General features: G+C 46.2%; 15 protein-coding genes across 17 annotated transcripts; 5 read left to right on the top strand and 10 right to left on the bottom strand.

Annotated features, from left to right (window-relative positions):
• Window positions 1-226: 226 nt before the first annotated feature.
• Window positions 227-731, top strand: FVEG_15356 (hypothetical protein; the record flags this gene model as incomplete). Its single annotated transcript, XM_018904484.1, has 2 exons — window positions 227-277; window positions 477-731. The coding sequence occupies 2 exons, from the start codon at window positions 227-229 to the stop codon at window positions 729-731; spliced, it is 306 nt and encodes a 101-aa protein (XP_018748095.1).
• On the bottom strand, window positions 723-1,950 carry FVEG_03892 (hypothetical protein). Its single transcript, XM_018891560.1, has 4 exons — window positions 1,681-1,950; window positions 1,468-1,626; window positions 1,044-1,414; window positions 723-994 (listed from the first exon to the last, which is right to left on the bottom strand). The coding sequence occupies exons 1-4, from the start codon at window positions 1,864-1,866 to the stop codon at window positions 958-960; spliced, it is 753 nt and encodes a 250-aa protein (XP_018748096.1). The 5' UTR covers window positions 1,867-1,950; the 3' UTR covers window positions 723-957.
• A 111-nt stretch (window positions 1,951-2,061) lies between these two features.
• Window positions 2,062-3,603, top strand: FVEG_03893 (hypothetical protein). The gene is made up of 2 exons (XM_018891561.1): window positions 2,062-2,587; window positions 2,639-3,603. Exons 1-2 carry the CDS (start codon window positions 2,127-2,129, stop codon window positions 3,393-3,395), a joined length of 1,218 nt encoding a protein of 405 aa, XP_018748097.1. The 5' UTR covers window positions 2,062-2,126; the 3' UTR covers window positions 3,396-3,603.
• Window positions 3,604-3,723: 120 nt separating this feature from the next.
• FVEG_15357 (hypothetical protein) lies at window positions 3,724-3,969 on the bottom strand (the record flags this gene model as incomplete). The annotated part of the gene is made up of 1 exon (XM_018904485.1): window positions 3,724-3,969. The coding sequence occupies one exon, from the start codon at window positions 3,967-3,969 to the stop codon at window positions 3,724-3,726; it is 246 nt and encodes an 81-aa protein (XP_018748098.1).
• Window positions 3,970-5,178: 1,209 nt separating this feature from the next.
• On the bottom strand, window positions 5,179-6,403 carry FVEG_03894 (homocysteine S-methyltransferase). Its single transcript, XM_018891562.1, has one exon. The coding sequence runs from the start codon at window positions 6,313-6,315 to the stop codon at window positions 5,287-5,289; it is 1,029 nt and encodes a 342-aa protein (XP_018748099.1). The 5' UTR covers window positions 6,316-6,403; the 3' UTR covers window positions 5,179-5,286.
• A 720-nt stretch (window positions 6,404-7,123) lies between these two features.
• Window positions 7,124-7,648, top strand: FVEG_03895 (hypothetical protein; the record flags this gene model as incomplete). The annotated part of the gene is made up of 1 exon (XM_018891563.1): window positions 7,124-7,648. One exon carries the CDS (start codon window positions 7,124-7,126, stop codon window positions 7,646-7,648), a length of 525 nt encoding a protein of 174 aa, XP_018748100.1.
• A 389-nt stretch (window positions 7,649-8,037) lies between these two features.
• Window positions 8,038-8,415, bottom strand: FVEG_15358 (hypothetical protein; the record flags this gene model as incomplete). Its single annotated transcript, XM_018904486.1, has 1 exon — window positions 8,038-8,415. The coding sequence occupies one exon, from the start codon at window positions 8,413-8,415 to the stop codon at window positions 8,038-8,040; it is 378 nt and encodes a 125-aa protein (XP_018748101.1).
• A 24-nt stretch (window positions 8,416-8,439) lies between these two features.
• FVEG_15359 (hypothetical protein) lies at window positions 8,440-9,135 on the bottom strand (the record flags this gene model as incomplete). Its single annotated transcript, XM_018904487.1, has 2 exons — window positions 8,440-8,741; window positions 8,943-9,135. The coding sequence occupies 2 exons, from the start codon at window positions 9,133-9,135 to the stop codon at window positions 8,440-8,442; spliced, it is 495 nt and encodes a 164-aa protein (XP_018748102.1).
• A 415-nt stretch (window positions 9,136-9,550) lies between these two features.
• On the bottom strand, window positions 9,551-10,184 carry FVEG_15360 (hypothetical protein; the record flags this gene model as incomplete). Its single annotated transcript, XM_018904488.1, has 3 exons — window positions 9,551-9,718; window positions 9,775-9,935; window positions 10,085-10,184. The coding sequence occupies 3 exons, from the start codon at window positions 10,182-10,184 to the stop codon at window positions 9,551-9,553; spliced, it is 429 nt and encodes a 142-aa protein (XP_018748103.1).
• Window positions 10,185-12,803: 2,619 nt separating this feature from the next.
• Window positions 12,804-15,189, top strand: FVEG_03897 (retrograde regulation protein 2). Its single transcript, XM_018891564.1, has 2 exons — window positions 12,804-13,046; window positions 13,110-15,189. Exons 1-2 carry the CDS (start codon window positions 12,886-12,888, stop codon window positions 14,818-14,820), a joined length of 1,872 nt encoding a protein of 623 aa, XP_018748104.1. The 5' UTR covers window positions 12,804-12,885; the 3' UTR covers window positions 14,821-15,189.
• Window positions 14,763-16,108, bottom strand: FVEG_03898 (hypothetical protein; the record flags this gene model as incomplete). Of its 2 annotated transcripts, none has more annotated exons than XM_018891565.1 (4): window positions 14,763-15,289; window positions 15,339-15,612; window positions 15,660-16,010; window positions 16,061-16,108. In XM_018891565.1, 4 exons carry the CDS (start codon window positions 16,106-16,108, stop codon window positions 15,009-15,011), a joined length of 954 nt encoding a protein of 317 aa, XP_018748105.1. In that variant the 3' UTR covers window positions 14,763-15,008. The 2 variants fall into 2 exon arrangements, with proteins under 2 accessions (XP_018748105.1, XP_018748106.1); XM_018891566.1 differs by having other exon boundaries at window positions 15,343-15,612.
• A 354-nt stretch (window positions 16,109-16,462) lies between these two features.
• Window positions 16,463-17,101, bottom strand: FVEG_15361 (hypothetical protein; the record flags this gene model as incomplete). Its single annotated transcript, XM_018904489.1, has 1 exon — window positions 16,463-17,101. One exon carries the CDS (start codon window positions 17,099-17,101, stop codon window positions 16,463-16,465), a length of 639 nt encoding a protein of 212 aa, XP_018748107.1.
• A 59-nt stretch (window positions 17,102-17,160) lies between these two features.
• FVEG_15362 (hypothetical protein) lies at window positions 17,161-17,706 on the bottom strand (the record flags this gene model as incomplete). The annotated part of the gene is made up of 2 exons (XM_018904490.1): window positions 17,161-17,451; window positions 17,506-17,706. 2 exons carry the CDS (start codon window positions 17,704-17,706, stop codon window positions 17,161-17,163), a joined length of 492 nt encoding a protein of 163 aa, XP_018748108.1.
• Window positions 17,707-18,350: 644 nt separating this feature from the next.
• FVEG_03900 (hypothetical protein) lies at window positions 18,351-19,406 on the bottom strand. The gene is made up of 3 exons (XM_018891567.1): window positions 19,145-19,406; window positions 18,818-19,095; window positions 18,351-18,769 (listed from the first exon to the last, which is right to left on the bottom strand). Exons 1-3 carry the CDS (start codon window positions 19,364-19,366, stop codon window positions 18,634-18,636), a joined length of 636 nt encoding a protein of 211 aa, XP_018748109.1. The 5' UTR covers window positions 19,367-19,406; the 3' UTR covers window positions 18,351-18,633.
• An 853-nt stretch (window positions 19,407-20,259) lies between these two features.
• FVEG_03901 (hypothetical protein) lies at window positions 20,260-21,800 on the top strand. 2 transcript variants are annotated; one of them, XM_018891569.1, is made up of 3 exons: window positions 20,260-20,343; window positions 20,432-21,257; window positions 21,308-21,786. In XM_018891569.1, the coding sequence occupies exons 2-3, from the start codon at window positions 20,458-20,460 to the stop codon at window positions 21,561-21,563; spliced, it is 1,056 nt and encodes a 351-aa protein (XP_018748111.1). In that variant the 5' UTR covers window positions 20,260-20,343; window positions 20,432-20,457; the 3' UTR covers window positions 21,564-21,786. The 2 variants fall into 2 exon arrangements, with proteins under 2 accessions (XP_018748111.1, XP_018748110.1); XM_018891568.1 differs by lacking the exon at window positions 20,260-20,343 and having other exon boundaries at window positions 20,351-21,257; window positions 21,308-21,800.
• Window positions 21,801-22,038: the final 238 nt, after the last annotated feature.

Raw genomic sequence — 22,038 nt, 5'->3', positions numbered from 1 at the left:
TAATTGGTGTCTCCATTTCCAGCCACACGGGGCGCGTCTTTTTGGTTGTGCACGGACCAGTTATGCACCTATTTCAGAACTTCCATCTTTTGAAAATTTCCTATTCCTTCATCAACACATTCCTTTTCTCCCTCCATTCTCTACAAACATGCCGCAACGCTCAGATCGAGCAACGGCTTTGTCTAGGCGGCGCCAATAGCGTCTGCCAATTTGCTATACCTCAAAAATGCTCGCTTTATGCGTTGCTTTCACTCGAGTGCAGCCGCGAATTCTTTGGGTAAGTCTCTCTTTGTTCTCCCTCCACCAACTCGCATGAAGAGATATGTTGTCGCCCCAGGCTGAGGAGGTTCGACAAGCCTCCTGTGCTGATTGACTTCGTCCTGTGCCAAATGGACAGAACTGATTGATCCCAATCGTCTTTGTTTCATAGCTTGAACATCGCAACCCGATCAAGGGCTAATCAACTCAAAGTTTAGGCTGCACTCTCTCACCCATGCTGTAAGACTCCCTTCAGCATCTTTACACCCCTCCGATACGCCGTGATGCACTTTGCTATCTGGTACTATCAAATACCGACTCTCATGACGGATAAAAACGATAGCCTGAGCGCATTCGACTGCACGCTTGCTTTGGATAACATGTTGGAACGTGGAACTAACATGCGACGAGGCAGCTGCCACGAACATCACGTCTTTGGACTCGGTTACATGCGACAAATCAGCATCAGGTAAGAACAAACTTGTATTTCTTTCTACTACCAACATCAAATGCTATGATGAAGAAACTTACATTCCATGCTAAATCCGAATGTCCATGTGGAGCAAACTAAGAGCTTTTCATCTTTCGACTGACTTGCATTTGTCTTTCTATCTTTTATCTACTTAAAATCATATGCAAAGACATTAAGCTAACACTGCTTGAGATATCCAGGTACTTCCAACATCCCTAAGCTAAAACCTATTCTTGGTATGCTTCGACCTCTGGTGAGTTCCATCTGCATAATTGTTAGTCTTTGATGTCATAGTATGTTGTGTGAGACGTACGAGAAGAATTTGCCGCTCAGCTCTTTGAGCGGGTCTGCGACAAACTTTGCCATAACAGTCCCTGGCTGCTCGGGCTTGAGCAGGATACCCTTTTCTTTCGCTTCGACGAAGGAATCGTATTGTGCCTTGTTCATTGATGATTGGCCTTCTGATCTCAGTACTCCTTGCATCTCAGTGTCGACTCGACCTGGTGCAATAGCAACGCTAGTGATGTCAGGCTCTTCGAGCGCAATGTGAGCCGAGACAGAATTGTAGACAGCCTTTGATGAACCGTAACTTGACCAGGCGGCATATTGCTTGGCTGCTGCTCCTGACGACACCCAGACAATGCAGCCTTTGGATTTGCGCAGCTCTTGGATCGCAGCTTGGGCCTAGTTTTGTCAGTGTTCATGCTCGTAAAAGGACTGGACGAAGATCCCCTTACCAAGGCAATACCGCTGAAGACGTTGATGTCATAAATCTTCTTCCACTCTTCGAGCGTGGTGTCTGCAAACTTCTTGGGCGCCAACATGCCATGGTTGATAACCAGACCATCAACCTTGCCGAACGAGGATACAGCAAGGTCAACAAGCTTTGAAGGCAGCTAGAAAACACATATCAGCCACGTAAATCCTAGGCTTTCAATTGGGTTACTCACCTGAGGTTCGGCAACGTCTCCAGCAATGAATTGGACCTGTTCAGGGTGCCATTTCTTCAACCCCTCCAATGGTTCAGATGATCGAGCTGTAATAACAACCTTGTGGGATTGGTTAAGTAGATAACGGGTAATGGCGGCGCCAATGCCCTTACTGGCGCCTGTAATAATGAAGACTTTGGAGGTCATGTTGAGGAATATGCTGTGTAACTGATATTGTTGCTTTTCAGTGAGTATCCGTAACTTGACACCTTTTTGAAGATCAAGAGAGTGGGGGTTTCGTGATGAGTGATGGTGGGGTCAATTTTGGAGCTCCAATTCTGCCTACCCTGTATCATCGTCACTCACGTCATCGGTTCTTTCTTGGTAATAGCCCGCCTGCATCAGCTGAGATCTTGTTCGGTTTTATCAATTATACAATAGATTTTTAATCATAATTCTTGATCCCAATGGCCTCGACGGTGATAGTTGGAGGTGGTATAATCGGCATCGCGACAGCTTATTACCTCTCGGAACATCAACCAGGCTCAAGCATCCACCTTGTTGATTCGTCGGCAATGCTATTCGCCTCGGCATCAGGCTACGCTGGTGGATTTCTGGCGAGGGACTGGTTCCATCAAGATCTTGCGTCTTTAGGAGCACTGAGTTTTGACGAACATGAGAAATTGGCAAAGCAGTTTAATGGGAGGGAGAAATGGTTGTATGCCAAGTCTGTGACTGTGAACTATGAGCTATCGAGAAAAAAATCCAAGGGCTCGACAGGTCAGGACTGGTTACGTGAGGGAGGGAGTCGTGCGGATGTAATAGAGGAGACAGGAGAGGTTAAGGACAGGAATAGCCCACCTTGGCTGAGGCGTATCAAGGGTGATGCTCTCAGCTTGGTTGATAATGGTGAAGGGACAGCTGTTCTGTAAGTTACTGTCATTTGGGACGGATATGCTCTAACAAATCATGTCTATAGAGACCCTCTAAGACTATGTCAGTTTCTCCTGGAAAAATGCCGAGCAGCGGGTGTACGGATACATAACCCTGCCGTCATTCTAAATGTAGGCGCCGACTGCCATGATGAGTTATCATATGTCCGTATCGGTTACACAGACTGCTCCTCAGAGACACATATCCCAGCTACGCGAATACTTGTATGTACTGGAGCGTGGACCCCGGGTGTTTTGGAGTCCATGTTTCCCGGATCATCTATCAACATACCCGTGGTGCCACTCGCAGGACACTCACTCGTTGTACGAAATCCCTCAGATATCGGCGATACGTACCACTCTGTATATACAAGGATGGAAGATTTCTCACCAGAGATTTATGCTCGACCAAATGGACATATATGGCTCGGTGGCGTGAACGCATCTCTCCGACTGCCACCGTTAGCAACAGGTGCGAAACCCATGGATGCGCCACTTGAGAAGTTGAAGAACCTGGGGAAGCAGATCATCAAAACTGATGGTGGTGAGCTGGAGGTTTTACGGACAGGCTTATGCTTTAGACCTGTCTCGGAACGAGGAACACCCTACATCACACGCATAGAGGATGTAGATCTACGGCAAGGCTACAGGACACGGAAAGGAAGCGATGGTGGCGTCTATGTAGCTACAGGGCATGGGCCATGGGGGATCAGCTTGTCGCTAGGAACAGCGAAAGTTATGGCTGAGATGATGCAGGGAAGAGAGTTAAGTGCCGATATCAGTAAGTTGGGATATTGGCCGTGATCAAAGCCTGGGTAGTTGAGTTGGATACAAAGAAAGCTACATAGAGGTTCGGATATATGAATAGCATCATGGCAAGGAGTTAACTGAAAGAGCCTTTCATTGCACCTGAAACGGTGGGTTAATTTCCTTGCAACTAATCTATCAGACTCGCATCCATGCAAAGCACTCATATGACGCCCAGACCATTCCATTGGTAGCAACTCGACATCCTGGTGATGAACTCATCATAAACTAAGGATATCTTATGATATCCTTAAAGTATATTAGCGAGAGAAGAATGCCATCGCCTTTTGTTGGGACGAAATCCACGGGTACCGTGAGCAGTCAACTAATCCGCAATAAACTCTGGCATGGCCTGCTGGAAACGGAGATTGGCGGCGTCCAGCTGAGTCCCAGTGATAGCTTTGGTTGCCAATGCCTTGTGAAAATCTCGATACTGCGAAGGTATGTCTGACCACTCCTCCTCGTTCAACGTAACCGAAAGTTCAAAGCCGGCATCTCGCAAAGGAGCCGTCGCCTTTGCAAGCCCGATGAAGCCTCTCCAGGGAAGATGCATGTGTTTTTGAAGTTTCATCTTGTCCGCGAGTGCAACCAGTTCTTTCACCTAGAAGTAAAAATGGAATTCCGCGTTGGTCTTGGCACCGTGAGGATAATCAATCTCCTTCCAGATGTTGAGTGATTCTGATCTGATATAACTCTCTTTTGCCAATAGAATAACAGCTCACGCGTGAATTTGGGGCATTTGTGATCTGTTGAGGGAGGAGAACGCGGCACAATAAAGTGATAGTTCGTGAACGGACTCGTTAGTTTTCGAGGCAGTTCGAGCAAAGGGGGGTTGATTTGTGCCCTTTTCCAATCCCTTAACATAGCGGCAAAGGTATTCAACGCATAATTTAGGCATACCGTAAGCGAACAAGTCATTTGTGGTCGTGTATTTGGTGTTTGGAGCTGGCATGGTCGAGCGAGTGTAGACTTGGACCCTGCATTCCTCGGGCTAGATGTGGTTCTCTTCGTGATGCAGAACACCCGCGTCTACTGTAGTAACGCCTGAGCAAGACACCGAAATAGTAGAATCAGAGCTGCAGGCCTTGAGTGGTTGATATCCATTGGGATGGTTTCCGCATGCACTGCATCAGCAAATTGGGCGTGGTATTGAGAAGTAGCATGGAAGGACTCGGATCGCTTCCGAGGCGGCTACGTTATAGGGTCAGAGAAGTTTCATCGGTGCCGGATAGTCGAGAATGCTTACGCTGTGATGGAGATCCATGATGACCTATTTGATGCTTTTCAGGTGCGGAGTTTAGGATTCATGCTTTCTCCTTTTTACAGAATGACGGGCGCACAAGTCTGAGATATATGTCAGGCAGTGCGAAGGAATGAAAGGAGAAAGAGACTTTATGCAATTGGAAAAGACTAGGCTTACCAAGTGCCATGTTTCTCACTTCTTGAAGTGGCCGTGTGAAGAGAACGAGGACCTGGCTGGGTAGCTGTGTCAACGAAGGGGCCAGGTGTAAACATTAAGAAGATATAGCAACCGGAGCAAGAGATCAGTGAGGGGTAATTTAATACAAAAATTCAGACGAAACTGCAAAACTGTGCTCTGCCAGGTCACGCACAAGTGATTTCCACATCTATACCTAGGTAGCTTAATGTTCTGATAGATAGTCATAGCCTCTTGAAGAGCCACTGAAATAGCCATTTTGAAGGCACCCTAAGTCTATCGTAAATTTGCCCAAGTTTATATAAATCTTCTCATCACTTAGGATAGAAATCATCACTTGTCTCTGCCTATTGTAGACTCTTTTGTACTGTGAGTTGACATCTTTCATATTTTTGTTTCGTTAGACATATAATCTATCTTAATTTTGTCTCATGGAATTGATAGAAGCTTCTATTTCACAAGACAACCGCGAAGTTTCTTGATATCTTCGCTCCCGGCCCTACAGCATCCACCGACTAAGATGGTAGGCCACTTTCCTCTATCCTCCGTAGACTTCACAACAGTCTCGAGTTGGCTTTCCCAAGAGGAGCGCCTGTGGGTATCAATGCCGTCTGGCACCTCCCACTTTTGTGTGGTTGTGTTGTAAACCTCTCCATTTGTTCCGTCAGGGTACAGCACTAGAGCAGGCCATTCAGTAATCTTGCCGCTCTCGATCAAGCCTGAGACCGTGCGCTCAAAGATTTGAAGGAGCTGGTCAAGCTTATCGACCTTGGTGCAGTTGATACCGATACCCCACGGCAACTTGGATGAGACCTCGGGATCCAGCATGGCCTCCACAGCGGCCTCAATGGTGTTGCCATCGGGCATTTTGACGTCTTTCTCAGGTGACAGACACGCAGTCCAGTAAGGAAGGTCAGATAGTGTTGGTGTCGCAGCGAGAGCTTTGCGCATGGCAATAATCTCGTCAACGCGGGGAATAGTCTCAAGGGCAACATAGCCCACTCGCTTCTGTATATCAGAAACCTCAGCGAAGACGCCCAATCGCTCACGGTGCCATGCCTCCAAATCAGCCAGGGAGTTGTGCTCAGCATCGTATTTCCCGCTATACTCCTGACCTGGAATCATGCAAGCTCCATAAGGTCCAATGCTCAACGCAACACAGCCCTTGTCCCCCACAGCACGCTGAGCAATACTAACAGCATCATCCAAGAACCGAGGAACAGTTTCGCGAGGAATTCCCTCGGGGAAATCCTCAGTGCGGGTGTCGGCGAAACCATGAAGCGAAACTTGATATGTCGCTGTGAGGAGCACGTCAACTGGGACAGCTCCGAAATCGCTCTGACATGATTGGAGAGTGGATTGGTCAGAAACAAGCAAATGAGAGGACCAGAGCGGCGTTGAACGGGAGAAAGTGATAGAGTACTTGGACTCGAGAGAGGTACCGAGACCACCGTCAAGAATGAGAATTTTGGACGGCATTTTTATGTTTGGTTGTTGTGTTGAGGTTGAGTTTGTGCCCACTCTGTCTAACTAAAGAAAAGAAAAGAGAAAACTAGTGGATTGTCAAGACGCCCTTTGATGAGCACGAGTCCTTAGTCGGGAATAACATCATCTAGTCAAAGAAAATTGCTTATTATTGCAGAATAAATATTACTTAATATCTATTCAAAAGACTGATCTGACTGGTGAAGTTGTTTAACACAATATTGCTGTCAAGTAATTCTCGTCTAAGGCTTAATCGCAGAAACAACCTGGTGATGCTAAATGAGGTTTCATTAGACCACCTCTCAAGCCATATGGATCATCTGAACGATAAGAAGAGGGTAAAAGAAGTCCATTGATCAGTTGCTAAAGACATATATTCCGAGCTAATGGGCACTGTCCCTGAAATGCTGTATTTCGAGGACATTGCCACTATATGTCCATGCCCTTTACAGGCCTCTGTGTTCGCTGAAAGGTAATGAAGCACAGCTAATTGTATAGAAATAAGGGACAAGCCTTTGGTAAGTATTCGGTGAGTGTTCAGATTCAGCATGAGTGCAGGGACACTGAACAAGGCTAGAAGACCTCACCCATTCAGTCATCTTGAGTGTTCCAAGATGAATTATCAATATTCAAGACGGAAAGAATCCGTCGAACAGCTGCATGAAATATTTAAAGCGAACTTTCATTCACTGTAACTCCTGTCTCTTGTCATCCTCAGATCAGTCTCATCCGATCGACGATATCACCTATAACCATACAACTCGTCGACCGAGCATCATCTCTCCATTACACAAAACAGGAAATGCCTCTCCGAAGATTCTCTGGTTGCATGGGATCCTCGCCCGACGTCGATCTGCACCTGACTATCGGAGTTTGCACGGAACCTATGGAAGGCCTTCCAAACCACTGGATCCTCATGCTCACCGATGCTGACGCCGAGTACGCAACATGTTACCATCCCTTAGGTGGTCCTTCGAGACGCAGACCCTGGGAACTTGTGATCGAGAGTGGAGAGCGAAGAAGCTGGGACGTCGACCGCTTTTCTTACGCCTCCAAGATCTCAGTGCGAAATGCAAGACAGGTAAAGGCTTCTGCTAAAAAAGTTCCATGTGGGTTTAGTCAAAGGTGGGTTGTGAAAGTGCTCTGGGATCTGGAGCTGCAGAGAGTCGTTCCTCCTGGTACGGCGAAGAAGATCGCTCAAGATGTGGAGGAGGATCCCTATGCTGATGCATCGCCTATTGTGGAAGAGCATGAGGGTTTCCGGGATCAGATGTTCGACTGGGTAGAGAAACATTGCTTGTCTAGGCTCGGGTCACCTAGACGATAAAAGGACTACATAGCGCAGGTCGCCCTTCTCTCTCATTTCTTTGAGTTCATGACAGGTAAGTCAAGGTATAGTATAGGCTACACGGCAAATGAAGCAAAGAACTCGCCAGCCAGACGACGAAGCATTGTCTCATGAAAATTCGCACTGAAGTCTACGAGTGGCTATGCCCTGACTACAATTCTGTATATGAAAGACGACCACGGTCAAATCAGGATCATAATGTTAGATGAAATTCCCTAAAATTCGAGAAAGTCGTCATAATTTAGGCCTCCCTTAGGATAAAACACCCTAAAATTTACCATCATCGTCTTTAGTCCTGCACAGTCATAGCATACCGATAGCATCCAACGCTCTGTTCTTTTTGTCTCGGATTTCCATCCCGTACTTTGCTACAGCACAGTCCTGGGCTCCCAGTTCGCGAATAAAGGTAGGCTTCTGTTGTCTTGGTCGGTTAACTCGTTCAGCTGCTTGCTCCTCCCACTCTTTCTTCCACCTGGGTCCGCATCTATAATAATATTTGTAAACTGCATGTTAAGTCCCTGACCACCGGTACCTCGACTGGCCAGTAGTTTGTGTAGGGGCGTAGCTTGGGCAACCTTCCTGATGGTTAGCTGGCGCTGGACTGTCTCGAGTCGCCCATTGTATGCATCGTGGGCGACCGGATGGTAGGTCTTCTTGAGCGCAATTGCCACGATGTCCAGGAACCACACGCTTTCCTCGACAACGACAAATGAATCGTCAAGAAGAAGATCGAGATGCTGTTGCATTGTATCGAGTATCGTCTCAACACGTCATGACAGTGAGTTGTCTCCTGGCTCCAGCTGCCGACACCACTCGGCAACCTGCTCAAGAGCTTGGTCGTCCATGTCGTCGGGAATGGCATCACCCACGTCTTGTCTCATTGATTCCGTAAGACCTGTATGGGCCATATTTAGCTGCACTAGCATCGGATGGTAGGCGTGCTGCTGGGCCTCGATGAGGTGCAGCCAACCTGTGCCATCATCCTTCTTGCCTCGAGAGGCCTTGCCACGAGACTTGCGACCTTGCGATTTCTTATTTTTCTTCATCGCCATCATCATGAGCCGCTTGAATTCTGTAGAGAAGTTGTTTCAATTTGACCTGTCTTTGGGAACGAGGGCGAAGAGTCGCACAATGCCAGTCCTAGGGGGAAGGCGATCTTGGATAGTGGATATTGGGTTCAATAAGCTGGCTGCGTCGATCATCTGGACCTACCGGATCATATGTCTCCCGGTGGAATATCGAGGCGCGTTCTTCCCAAGCTCTTTGAATGTACTCAGAAAGATATTGAAGTCGGCGATGGGATGCCCTTTAAGCAGGCTCAGCAGGGCATATTCGTCCTCCCATGTGTTGTCCAGGGGCGTGCCTGTCAAGGCTAGACAACCTTCGAATTGCCCACCGAGTGCAGCGGCGGCAGCAAATGTGCGAGTATTGCGGTTCTTGATGATATGAGCCTCGTCAATGATCATGCATTTCCCGATCGGCTTTCATGGCTCGGACTCCAGGCTGCCAGAATGGCGGAACAGCTTCGGTCTCTTTGGGAAGAGGAACGCCAGATCCGCACTGTAGTCTTCGATGGCATCCTGGAACCTTGCGACACGGTTCAACTCCTCAGTATGATATGAATGAGAGGTGATTGCGACCCTGTACTACCACAGGTTGAACGGGGAAAATGATTCTTCAGAAGGCAAACGGTAGGCTTATGGGCATGTCTCACGCTTTGCATCACAATGACCGATGCCCTTCGCTGATATTTGTCCGCCAGTCGTACCGCATCAAAAAAGGCATCAATCTCGGCCATCCACTGGCTACAGCATGGGAGAGGTGCAACGATAAGTGAAGGTCCATCTCCAGGCTCCCAGGATAAAGCAGTCATGGCAAGCACTATCGGGGTCTTGCGAAGCCCTGAGGATCTCCCAATATCATGCCCTTGAGAGGGCCAGCGAGCGATCGCAAAGTGGCTCCCACAGCATGCTTCTGGTGATCGAACAGTGTATTGCCATACTTGAGGCCGGGTATACGGCCTGAGCGTGGCGCTTCGTGTTTGGCGATCTATTGCGAACTCACAATTAGTTAGAGTCGATAATGGCGCCACGAGGTGAACTCACAATCATATGGTAAAGGGCATTGAGGTATGCGACGATGCTTTCTTCACCGTAGTAGTCATCTTCTTCATCCTCGATGTCTTTTCCATCGCCGTTCGCGGGCGCATCAACGTGATCATTACTGCCATCTGCAGGATCTTGTGTAGAGTTCCCCACGTCGTCGTCTATAGGTTACGCCGTTATGTCAGACTCTTCGCGAGACTGAACGACGGCTTCACCACTCTCTATAAAGTCATTGAAGAGAGAACTGGTCTTTGGAAGTCGAGTTAAATCCAAGGCTTGACAGACAGCGTAAATAGTTGGCAGGTCGTACTAGTTTTTGCCGTTAGATCTGGTTGAGTTGAAGAAGGAGGAGGAAATGATGATGAGGAGGGAAGGAAAACGCAAAAGAGCATATAATGAAATCCGAGCATGTTAATATTTATATAACAACAAGCCTAAGTATTAATTAGCTGTATTTACCCTTAATTTATATTCCTTATACTGCTCTGCGTTGCCTTATAACCTGATCTAATCTATTACTAACCTACTAAGCCAGCTTTAGCTTGCTAATATTTACAGTTTTTCCCCTAATACTAAAACCTTTATTTTACAATTTACCTTTTTACCCCTCTTTTCCCCTTTACTTCCTTTCCTTTACCTTATAATAGCCCTTAATTCCTATAATATAATATTTATACTATTAATTTAACTACTTTAACTATACATTTTACCTCTATAAACTATACCTAGTATTAGCTATTACTATTACCTAATTTAATAGCTATAATAAAGGCTTATTACTTTATTAATAAGTCTTAATCCTGCTTTAAGTAATTAGCTAGGCCTTTTAAGGCCTTTAACTTAATTATAATAGTTAAAATAATAGATATATTTTATATATTTAGGAGCCTTATAGTATAATTAAAGATTATAAGATTAACTTACTATATTAGTATTAATTTATTAATATATAGTAAGTCTTTATTTATAATATTTAAATACTAAAGGAAAGTATATAAATTAGAGATATTATTAATATTAAGATTATTAATATTAGTTAAATTACTATTTATATAGTTATTAACTACTATAATAAGATAGTTATAGCGTTATTAATAGTAATTATATAGTAATATATTTTATAATAACTTATTTAGTTCTTAGCCTATTTTAAAATAATCTATTTAGGTTAAAGCCTTAGTATTAATTGCTTTAACTAGGTAATAATAAAGAAGGTATTTAGCCTACTAAAGCTAAAGAAAATATCTTTTTATACTTATAGATTAAGGCTATTTATTTAGTTAGATTATAAAATTAAAGGCTATAGTGCTATATAACCTTAAGACTTACTTTTAAAGTTATTATATTTTTTAGCATTATATATAATGCCTTATATATAATAAACTAAAAAATAAGCATTATATTATATTATTCTAATTATATAAGACCTTATTAGCTATACCTTGCGTATTGCTATAGAGATATTTTGATATTTTAATATAATGACGAGGACCTGATGATAGTGAATTACAGTCAAATTAAGTGGCCATGCATAATGCTTGCTCAGTAAATTAGAATCACCCCTTTATATTAATTGTTAAAAAGAAACAAAGTATTTGACTATAAAGACAAAGCATCACTATCCCACAGGAAAAGATCACACGTTCACTGTGGGGACTGAGCCTCTTTTCTTCGAGGGAGCAATCATGCCGGGGGCACAGATGCGCTGCTACTGGAATATCCCAGGATTCTCGATAGAAGGACCAGATGTTGCCGCCCCTCACAATTATGTCGAGTCGTAGTCCAAAAAGGGGACGAGTTGACGAAGACTAGCATTGCTTATGGACTGTCTTATAAGCTGGAGAAAATGGAAAGACGCCACCTCATCTGAGCAACATTTCATTTGGGATCTGGGAAGCCTAGGATGTTTAAGCATACTGTACAAGCTGGACAGCCCAGCCTAGAAGTTCATTATCGAGACACAACTTCTAGCGAGAATGCATTCTTCGAATTTGAATCATCAATCGCCGATGAAGAAGCAAAAGCACCAACTTGTGACTGATATTGACCCATTCCTCTCGCAAGTCCCCTGAATACGCCCCTGTTTCTGTCGTGTATACAACTATATGCAAAGTCGTCGACAACGTGACCCAGGAAAGACAAGGAGGATCAGCTTCCACGCCACGCCCTCAGGTTTGTCGTGATAGCTAGCCTCAATAAAATCGCATTGATCGAGTTTCTCTCAGAGCTGGTTTCGGGCCAAGTGAAGACTCTCACTCGACACTCCTGACTGTCGAGCGAATTAACCCCAACATCCTCGGATCAACAAGCATTCGCTGCCGAAGGAATGTCGGTATGCTCCGTCGACTTTTGTCCTGTTCTGCTTGTCATCCGCAGCTGCCTCGAATCGTTCATGACCTACACTGACGACCGTCAAAGAGCTTGTCGCAAAGTAGGAGCCCTCCCTCTATACGATATATAAACATAGGTACGTTGTTTTGCTGTCGTTGGGGAACAAAAGAACTGGAAACCACGGTATTCATGGGATTAAATAAACTTGTCAAAGAAACTACCAAGTTTAGGGTAAATTTACCTAAATATTTTGTGACTCTAGGATGCAGACCCTAAGTGTATAACTGGTTCTGTTATAGATGGTGATAGTTCAATGCTGTTTTCAGCAATTGATGTTGTTCATACAAAGCAACTGAATTTTGAGGCTTAATTCTGTGCCTATTAACCTTGTTGCCTCACCGTTTGTAGAGTCGTTGATTGAACAACGGTCAAGATCACAATCCGTCGAGATAAGGTCTTCCATCTCGTGCTTATCTCTACCCTGGCCAATGACTTGATTCAATCACGTAGCTTGTGCTGCCATTGGCGTCGCTGCTCAACGGTAACTGGCTCGATTTCCAGACAAGCTCATTTAAGGTTGGCGTACGTCAGGGCAATCCCATCACAGCTGAAACCCGCCGCAGGGCGTTAGCTTCCCTTCTGACGACGGGAAGCTCCCTGAAATAGAGGCCCCCGACCACCTTAAATACTGGGGAGCTCTGCATTTCACCTCCATGCCAACGTCATCAACGACAGGCGGGCATCTTCACCTCCACAACAAACAAAGACAGCCAGCCCGTGATGGATTTCTCCGACTTTGAAGTCATCGACCCAATCGCCGAGTTTGGCCATGAGAGCAGCGATGATGAGGATGCGCAGCCTCCGTATGCGCATCTTCAGGGCGGTCATCCCCCGTGGCAGGGCCATGAGGGTAAGCTAGTCGGTGTTGTTGACATGGGCAGGTGAGAAAATAGAGACAACCCATCAGCTGCAACAAAGAGACTGACAAGTGATGCCATCACCAGCAACGGAATTCGTCTCTCAATTTCCGACCTTTCGAACCCATTGGCTCGTATGCTTCCTACCGTTTACCAGTATCGCGCCTCAATTTCTCTGTACGACTCTCAATATGATCCCGAGACTGGAGATCAGATTCCCATCCCCGACGATATCATTGAGTCTGTCGTTTCAGTCTTGAGTCGGTTCGTTGTTATTTGTGGCGACTTCCGATGTAAGAAGGAGAATATCCATGTCATCGCGACTGAAGCCACCCGCGCTGCCCTCAATTCGAAGCAGTTCTTGGCTGCTATTAAAGATAAGACTGGCCTGACGGTTGAGCTTCTACCCAAAGAGGAAGAGGGCCAGATCGGTGCCCTTGGCATCGCCAGTGGTTTCTCTGACATGGAAGGCCTGGTGATGGACCTTGGCGGTGGCAGCACCCAGATTACCTGGATGCTCAGCTCGGGCGGTCAGGTTCGCATGAGTCCCAAAGGCAGCTTCAGTTTCCCATATGGAGCTGCTGCTTTGACCAAGAAGCTCCACGACCTTCGTGACGGTAAGAAGAAGGATGAAGCCGATGCAGCTGTTAAGGCTTTTGAGAAGGAAATGATTGCCAACTTCAAGGACGCATACAACAATCTGCAGATCCCCGCCGAGATGACCGAGAAGGCTGAGAAGGAAGGCGGGTACCGTATTTATCTCTCCGGAGGTGGTTTCAGAGGATGGGGATATCTGCTCCTGTACCTGAACCAGACTGACGGCAGTTACTATCCCATTTCCATTATCAATGGATATACTGCCAAGCGCAAGCAGTTTGAGGATACCGAGGCTCTCAAGCATGTTGCCCATGCCGCGAAAGACATTTTCCGTGTTTCCGATCGTCGAAGATCTCAGGTTCCAGCGGTCGCGTTCCTTGTCAATGTTCTTTCAGAGTCCATCCCTGGAGGTATTAGAGAGGCACACTTTTGCCAGGGCGGTGTCAGAGAAGGCTTCCTCTTCCGCCAGCTTTCACCATCTATTCGAGCTCAGTCTCCCTTGGAGGTCGCCACAGGCTACTTTGCCCCGGGTTCGCGACATCTCATTCAGCAGTTGCTCAAGAACGCAATCCCGAAACCTTCTAAGAAGAAGGAATTCCCAGAGGAGTTCGGCGAGCCTGTTGTTGACTCATTCGCCAATGCCATGTATCTGCACATGTTCATGAGTAAGGAGACGGCCTCAACAACGGCTTTGTACTCAACCAGTGTCGGAAACATGTCTGCAATTCATGGTGTTTCGCACCAAGATCGAGCAAGGTTGGCCTTGATGCTCGAGTCCAGATATGGCGGTGAACTTCCTCCTCGTGAGCTGGAGTTCCGCGAGTCACTTCGTGACATGCTCACACCTGAGGAAGTCTGGTGGGCATCATACATTGGCAGGGTCGGACAACTCATCACCGCGCTTTACCCAGCCGGTAAGATCCACAAATCGAAGCCACGCGTCGTGTTCACGTCTCAGTGGTCGTACACCTTGGGCAAGAAGAAAAATAAGGAAGGTCTTATGCTCACAATCTCGGTACAGAAGACAAACGATGACCCAGCAAGAACAAAGGAGACTGTCAAGGAAGCAGCTAGCGATGTGGAAAAGATTGGAAAGAAGAAGAACTGGATTGGTGATGATGAGCCTTGGGGAATGAAGGTTAAGGTCAAAGTTGTGGAGGAGGGCATCCTCTCCGAGGAGATGGAGAAGCTCAAAATGTAGGGCATCATGATCTTTGTTTCGGAAATTATAGAAAAGCATAATGGGCATGTTTTGAGAACTGTCAAAGGGTACGCTGGAAGGTAATGGAAGGGCAGAATGTATGACGGTACTGATTAGCTGATTTGGAACAAATTGAGTGTGTTTCGTCCTTTGCCCACCGTCGTCCTCGTTATCCTTTCGGCTTACCTTTACTCCAACAACCAGCGCACACCCTGAAGGAGATCCTGCAGCCACTCCTTGGAAACAGGTAAGTCAGGGCAAGTCGTCCAGAAGCCATGAGGTAGCCCTGAATAGATGTGTGATTTGGTTGACAGCCCGGCTTCTTGGAGCAGTTGATCGAGAAGAATAGCCTCGTCCCGTCGTGGATCCCAACCGCAGATTGCAAAGTATGCTTTCTCTGCTATACCAGCGTGGGAATTGAACAGAAGAGGGGACAGTCGCTTGTCTATTGGAGGAGCACCGTATAATCCTGTTGCATGATCAGCACTGAGTTGACACTTTTGTTGGAGAAAGTGTACCCACGAAGTAGTCAATTGACTTTCGTGTGAGGCCAGGTGCATCATTGATCTCGTCCACGCTCAGAATACGATCCAGATACTTCTCCGGTCTCACGTCTGGATGACAGAAGCTCCCAGCGAGAAACACAACACCAGTGATTCTTGGAGAGAGGCCTTCATCGCGAGCTAAGTGCGATATGCCGGCAGTGAAGTTGGCGCCAGCAGATGTGCCACCGAGAATAAAGCCCTTGGATAAGTCCGTGCTGAGTTTCCCCTGGCCTTCTGGCGATGCAGCCTGTACAGAATGTCAGCTTGTGGTAGTTTGGCGGCGCTGTATCTTACCCAACGAGCGACGTCGAAGCTATCTTCAAAGCCAATGGGAAACTTGTGCTCAGGCGCAAGTCGATACTCGACACTGGCAACAACGACTGGAATTTCCGACGCAAGTGCTCTGCATGTCACGTCGTCTGTTTCAAGACCACCTGTGACATATCCACCGCCATGCATGTATAGAAACAGAGGAAGGGCATCGTTGCGAGCAGTTTGACGGTAGATGCGCAGCGTGATAGACGTTGTATCACGCACAGGGACGTTTATTTCGTAGATATCAAGACCTTCCTGTGGAATAATCGGATCATGATCTCTGGTCATGCCCAAGCTTCGTTTTGTGCCTGGGGGGAGATTGTTTGGGAACTAATGGGGTCAGTAGCAATATCATGAAGTTTGCACATGACTTAGCGTACATCGACCCATTCGGGATGCGGTGTTGCATAATGTCTATATTCGGCCATTTTATTTATGCAATAGAAATGATGGTTTTTTTTACTTTATAGATGTACGAAGGTGAGAGCTGTGTTTAAATAACTGCGCTGAAAGCTTTACGAGGGCGAACTCGGAGTCGTTTTTGCTGATCCTTGCCTCCCGCGTTGGAGACGCAGGACTAGTTCAGCTACTGATCATCCTAAGGATCCGAGATCTTTGGTCATTTGATAGATTATCTTATCTGATCGTACTGTTATGGTAGTCTTGTCTAGTACCCTTGCTGGCACATGCAGCCTCTACTTGTCCTAGCATGAAGCCTCCTCTATGACACTTCCGATGACGGCTCAAAGAAATGAGGTTTTACATAGCATGTTTCCCCTCTGTCATCGTCGCCTCATTTTCCATGTCCAGCGCTTGCTCTTCTCCTTCGTGTGTTGCTCCAAGAAGGGCGCTTTCTCCAACCCATCAGCCTGAGTCTTCCAAATCTTCTTCCCCATTGCAACATACTTCTCCCCAAACTCCTCAAGCCCTACCAGCGCAGTCTCTCTAGTGACTCGATGCATCTCAGCATACTTCTCATCAGTACCAAATGTCGCAATCTTGTATCTCTGCTTCCACATCGCAACCATGTCCTTCGCAAAGGCACTTTCAGCCTGAATATTCTTTGCGACAAGATAAAATGAAGATCTGATCTGGTGGTGCTTGTGGTGCTTGTACAGTTGAACCGTTGACATTTTGCTGAACTGGTGGATCAAGTCGAAGCTTCGCCAACTGTCGAGCTTGTGCATCAGAATCACCATTGTACCGTCGTTCTTCAAATGTTCGAGACCCAGAGCAATCTGTGTAAGAGTTAGGCGAGTAGCTTCCCGGGGCTCTCGCCATTCCGCACGGGGGTGAGTGCGCAGGACTTGACCATCGCAGAAGACGAGATCAAACTTCTCGTTATCGCCCAAGACCTTTTCGAACAGGAAGTCATATGGTCCTGGAAAGTTCAACGGAACGTCGTCTTTGGTAATACCCATATCAGCTGCCAGAGTTGTGATGTCGCGATACTCCACGTCCACTTTTGTATCGAGGATCTTCACGGCGTGTCCACCTTGCTCAACGGGGAGAGACTCATGGCTCTGATGTAAATATCAGGATTCATGGTCATGGCCGCGGCCGTGTCAACGAAGCCACCTGGTGCTACACACATGTCTAGCAAAGCCGGCTGTTCGATTTCCCACAGATGCAGAACATCAGTTGCCTTATCAAGGTCACTTGCGATAGTCGTCATCATGGTGTAGAAGAAATCTGTACTTCTCGCACTGCATTTATCTGCGACTGCTCGTTGTTTCTTGAAGTGGTCGTCGCCTCGACTTGTCTCCCAGCCCTAACTTTCTCGTTAAACAATTCTCCTTGCTCAGTATTTTTGTCAAAGACATACCTTTCTTCTCAACTCGTGGAGGCGGCGAAACTCCTCGACATTCTCTAAGAGATAATCTCGGATAGTCTCTTGAGCAGATCTCTCAGGCTCTGGAACTTCGCACTTGACTTGCATCATTGTAAGTGCCTTTTCTTGCCCTTGTTGTCCAATGGTGGCATGTTCGCCAGGGCTAGAGCTTGAAGTGTCAGCGTCGGAGGGCATGTTGGAGGCTAGAATTTCGCTACTAGATACCAACAATTTGAATAGAAGTGAGATTATTTCCCCATAAAGTTTCAATGGCATTTATACCTTCACAGAATGCTATCATCTTACGTATTTCTGGAGGCCTATTTCCTTTGTTCCAGTTTTTGCCCATTCACCAAATGGGCCAACAAGCAACAGGCCAGTAACCGTTGGTGTTTGCCAACGCGGTCGGCCTCCAGCATAAAGACCATACCATACCATGTGGCGCAGCACCAAGGCTCTCCCGAGCACAAAAGCTTGGTTGTTGATTGTTCTGCAGTCATTGATTGGTCCTAAGTCTCATGAGGTCACCAACACAGGCCGGCCGGCCCCTTCATCGCCACTCAGAACACGGACAGTTAGATATTACAGCAGATTTTGAGTGGAATAAAATAGGCAACTCACTTGCGGACTCTTGTTGGTTGATGGCCTGGCTCCTTGTGGCTCTGCTAATCGACATAAATACAATATAATAGTTGTAAGCAACAAAGCAATGAGTAGCATTACATTCAATGTTAAGCCTTAGACAAGACAACGCAACGGAGGCAATTGACAATAGCCTTGACAGTCACTGCAAATATAAACAGGGGCAGCCATTTTATCCCGTTAAGAATGTATTTAGAGTTCTCTTTATGCGTTAGATATGATCAGTATCAGACAGGGTTGTAAAGCTTATCTTAAGTAATTGTATTAGGTAGCTGATATACTGCCCAGATTAACTTGAAGAAGAGTGTTAATTTGAGTTAATAGTCCCTATAGCTAATAGCTACAATGCCGGAGTGACTGGAAATCAAGTCAGATACAGCCCTTGTGGCAGCTACCTATTATATTCACAAGAAGAAGTCAAGTAGTCTATATTAAAACAGCTAAGCCAGCTCATAAGTATTTGGGTATTGGGTATCAATTCTAAACAGCTGTTGAGGGGCCATCCTGGGGAGGTTTGATCTTCTTGATCTTTCTATATCCCTCTCGCATTTCAGTCTTCTTGAACCTTGTCGAGTAAAGATAATGAACGATAAACCACTGATATACACAGAACAAACTAGAAACTGTTAGATAAAAGGTGACAGCCAGTAGGGACGCCACTTACAATGCACAAATGCCAAAACAGCCACAGGCAATGCTAAGGCTGTCAAGCATTGCTACAGTCCCAGTGGATATATCACCAACAAAGCCCGTCCTCCGCTTGTCGAGGTTTGACTCATTGTACGCATCTATATCCTCCCGAAGAACAAATATGACGGTGAGGGCGGCAAGCCACATCAGAGTTGAAAGAGCCAGAATCAAAATATACCATATTGGCGGTCTTGGGTTGTTGTGGCCTTGTGGCTTCACTGGTATCTTGAAAGCAAAGAAATGAAGGGCTGCCTGAGTCTGATCAGCAAGCTTGTATATTTATACAGGTAAGTGAACCTACGACTGCAAGATTGTACGCCGATGCAGCAAGCAAATTATGTCCCGGATGTTTAGATATTATCCCGGCCGAAAGCCCGATAACAGCACACGAAGCTATCCACCTCCCGATGTCCGCTTTAAAAGCATCATCATAAAGTTTCTTAACCGGATTCGTCTCCTTCTCTCGCCCCAGCATATCCCTGACGATTTCGCCCAGTGGCATAGGACATATTGGACTCGACATGGCTGGATGTGTAGTTCAGCTGCAGATGAGAAGGATCAGGTGGTTTTTGGGTCACCGCCGCGTAATCTAATGTTTTATGGCTGTGGTCTTGGCTGGCCAGGGGATGTTGATCCAACATGACGCTAGGCCAAGGGTTGAAACTCCATCTTTTGGTCTTGGCCCTCGTCACTGATTCCTTTTGCACTGCCACTGGAAATTGGCGGTGCCTGGGCTTCAATCATTCCGTGTCTTGGATAAAAGGTCCAAGCGACTGCTCGCTTAATGGTCTTATTTTGGGGTTTAATGCCAAGAAGCTTTGTATTTGATCATGAAGTAATTGAAGATATTCACAACTAGAGTTTGTTTGAAGGACATCGTTTTTTTGTAGTAGCTACTTGAAGAGATCCACAAGTACTTTTTGGCATGTGAAAAGCTGTGCTCTATTGACTGGGCTAATGAAGTCTACGAGAAAATAATAAAATTTTCAGGGTAACTATCTAATCTTGGCTGTGGTTCATCATTCATACAGTTCAGATTTCAAGTGCGGAACTAAGAGATGCTCATCATTAAAGTCCCCGTGAAACCAATCGCATTTTGGACCAAATGCAATTTAAATATCACCTCTAACCTCGTATTATTGCCCAAAAGGGGGTGATACGGCGCTGCAAGGGTCTACGACAACTCAGCTCTGTATGGATCTATGAGGCTGTGCTTAAGGCTGAAATTCCAAACGTCCTCCAACTAAGCGCTTATGCTTATCTTTATGCAAATCCCAGCGCATTATTTCCCCGAAGCTGACGACAAGATGGGGCTCATACACGTGGAATGTGATTTGATAGGTGCTTGTTAGCCAGTTATCTGTCAATCCCCCATATCTAAACGAATTTAGCTGTATCTGTGAGCTACGGCGGAGTGGCGGGGAGGAGAACGCCTTAATGGCCGTGTGTCTTGCAGATTGGCTGTCACACAATCCTATTGATTACGGAGATATTTGTTTGGTGAGTGTCTTGATGTCGTCTTACTCATATATAATCCCCCGGCCTCCTGGCTCTTGATATCTTCTAACACATCTCTCACTACTCACAGATACTCAATCTAACAACTACACAACGATGGGTGATAAAAACGAAACATGGACACCAAGCTACGACAACTGCGATAAAGTCTCGGATCGTTGCCCCGTCGAGTACACCATCTACCAAGACTATCTCTCCGAACCAGCCTCAGGATTCTTCGCGATCACTTTTGCACTCCTCTTCCTCGCACAGATATTTCAGGGGTTTCGGGCTAAAACATGGTCGTACATGATATGGCTGGGCATCGGAACAGTCTTTGAAGTCGCTGGTCATGTTGGACGCTTCGGACTAGGAAGAAATCCATGGCAGCAGAATGTCTTTATCGTGCAGTACCTAACACTTTTGCTGGCTCCTACTCTGGTTGCTGCTGCTATATCAGTGACATTCAAGCATCTCGTTGTTTGGTACGGGGCAAAATGGTCTTTCCTCAAGCCCAGGCTATATCCTCTCGTCTTTGTCGGTACAGACTTTATCTCGATTTTCATTCAAATTATCGGAGGTGGCCTCACAGCTATGCAAAGTATGGGCAAAGGATCTGAGATGACACAGAAACTTGGAGAAGCTCTTGTCATTGGCGGTGTTGCCTTTCAAGTTGCCAACATGTTGTGCTGTGGTGGTCTGATGCTTCTTTACGCTCGACGTCGAAAGCAGGCAATGAAACATCGAGACCCGTTGATGGGGAACGCGGCTGATATGTACACAACTGGCATGCCAACTCGTGGGAGAGTACCGGTCGCTCGAGAGGAGGCTACGCTAAAGGAAGCAAAAAGAGTCAAGTGGTTTGTCTATGCCCTGGGTATTGCTTATACCTGTATCATCATCCGATGTGCCTACCGGTAAGATTCTGTTGACACTCATTTCCCTACACTGGCTAATTAGGACTTAGCATCGCCGAAACTGTCCCAGATATTGGGGTTGATGTTCTCCGAAACGAAACACTATTCATCGTGTTCGACGCGACAATGATGTTGATATCCATCGGTGCTGTGACTATCCTCCATCCCTGCTTCTTTTTCCCGTATCTGGGTCTTAGAAAGAAGCAGAAGAATCAAAGCAAGGTCTATGAGGGTTATAGAATGGAGAGTAGTTCAGCGTTGGTTGGGCAACAGCAACACCCGCAGCAACAGCAAGGATATGCTTGAATTTGACTTGTCGGTGTTGCGTGCTACTTGAGAGCCGGCTTCTGGATTATAAGTGTCTGAAATGATTTTGTGGTTTGACTTCATGCCTGTTGGGATATATGGCATATATTGTAGAACTCTAGGAGCTTCAAGATTTCCAATTTGATTCTTACATAACAGACAATATCGTGCTGCTGTCGACATTACATTCTCAGAATATTGACCTCAGCCCCTCCAAGAAGAGGACAGGCCTTCGGCTTTCAAGACCAAGGATCCGATCAACCAAAGCCGTGATTGGTTGCAGAATCTTATGGCCTTTATCAAATTAGAAACTATTTGACCATCGAATTTGACTATTTTATGAGAATATTACGTTAGCGCCTTCCTATAGAATAGTAGCCTGAGTCCTTTGCATTAGCTCAAACTCTGGGATGGTCATATTCTGCTTATCCATGTGACTCGGATTGATAAACCACGGCCGGATATTGCAGCCGAT

Source organism: Fusarium verticillioides, chromosome 2 (assembly GCF_000149555.1).
Source record: "Fusarium verticillioides 7600 chromosome 2, whole genome shotgun sequence".
Classification (NCBI taxonomy): domain Eukaryota; kingdom Fungi; phylum Ascomycota; class Sordariomycetes; order Hypocreales; family Nectriaceae; genus Fusarium; species Fusarium verticillioides.
The sequence above is the reverse complement of the archived record's forward strand: the minus strand, read 5'-3'. Positions and strand labels throughout refer to the sequence as shown.

Coding starts and splice junctions, on each gene's coding strand:
- FVEG_03892 (XM_018891560.1), bottom strand. CDS start 1,866: ATGACCTCCAAAGTCTTCATTATTACAGGCGCCAGTAAGGGCATTGGC. Junction 1,627..1,680: donor GAGACGTTGCCGAACCTCAG/GTGAGTAACCCA, acceptor TGTGTTTTCTAG/CTGCCTTCAAAGCTTGTTGA. Junction 995..1,043: donor CTGAGCGGCAAATTCTTCTC/GTACGTCTCACA, acceptor ACAATTATGCAG/ATGGAACTCACCAGAGGTCG.
- FVEG_03893 (XM_018891561.1), top strand. CDS start 2,127: ATGGCCTCGACGGTGATAGTTGGAGGTGGTATAATCGGCATCGCGACA. Junction 2,588..2,638: donor GGTGAAGGGACAGCTGTTCT/GTAAGTTACTGT, acceptor TCATGTCTATAG/AGACCCTCTAAGACTATGTC.
- FVEG_03894 (XM_018891562.1), bottom strand. CDS start 6,315: ATGCCGTCCAAAATTCTCATTCTTGACGGTGGTCTCGGTACCTCTCTC.
- FVEG_03897 (XM_018891564.1), top strand. CDS start 12,886: ATGGATTTCTCCGACTTTGAAGTCATCGACCCAATCGCCGAGTTTGGC. Junction 13,047..13,109: donor GGTGTTGTTGACATGGGCAG/GTGAGAAAATAG, acceptor TGCCATCACCAG/CAACGGAATTCGTCTCTCAA.
- FVEG_03900 (XM_018891567.1), bottom strand. CDS start 19,366: ATGTCGAGTCCAATATGTCCTATGCCACTGGGCGAAATCGTCAGGGAT. Junction 19,096..19,144: donor CGGCGTACAATCTTGCAGTC/GTAGGTTCACTT, acceptor GATCAGACTCAG/GCAGCCCTTCATTTCTTTGC. Junction 18,770..18,817: donor TGTTTTGGCATTTGTGCATT/GTAAGTGGCGTC, acceptor AACAGTTTCTAG/TTTGTTCTGTGTATATCAGT.
- FVEG_03901 (XM_018891568.1), top strand. CDS start 20,458: ATGGGTGATAAAAACGAAACATGGACACCAAGCTACGACAACTGCGAT. Junction 21,258..21,307: donor ATCATCCGATGTGCCTACCG/GTAAGATTCTGT, acceptor ATTAGGACTTAG/CATCGCCGAAACTGTCCCAG.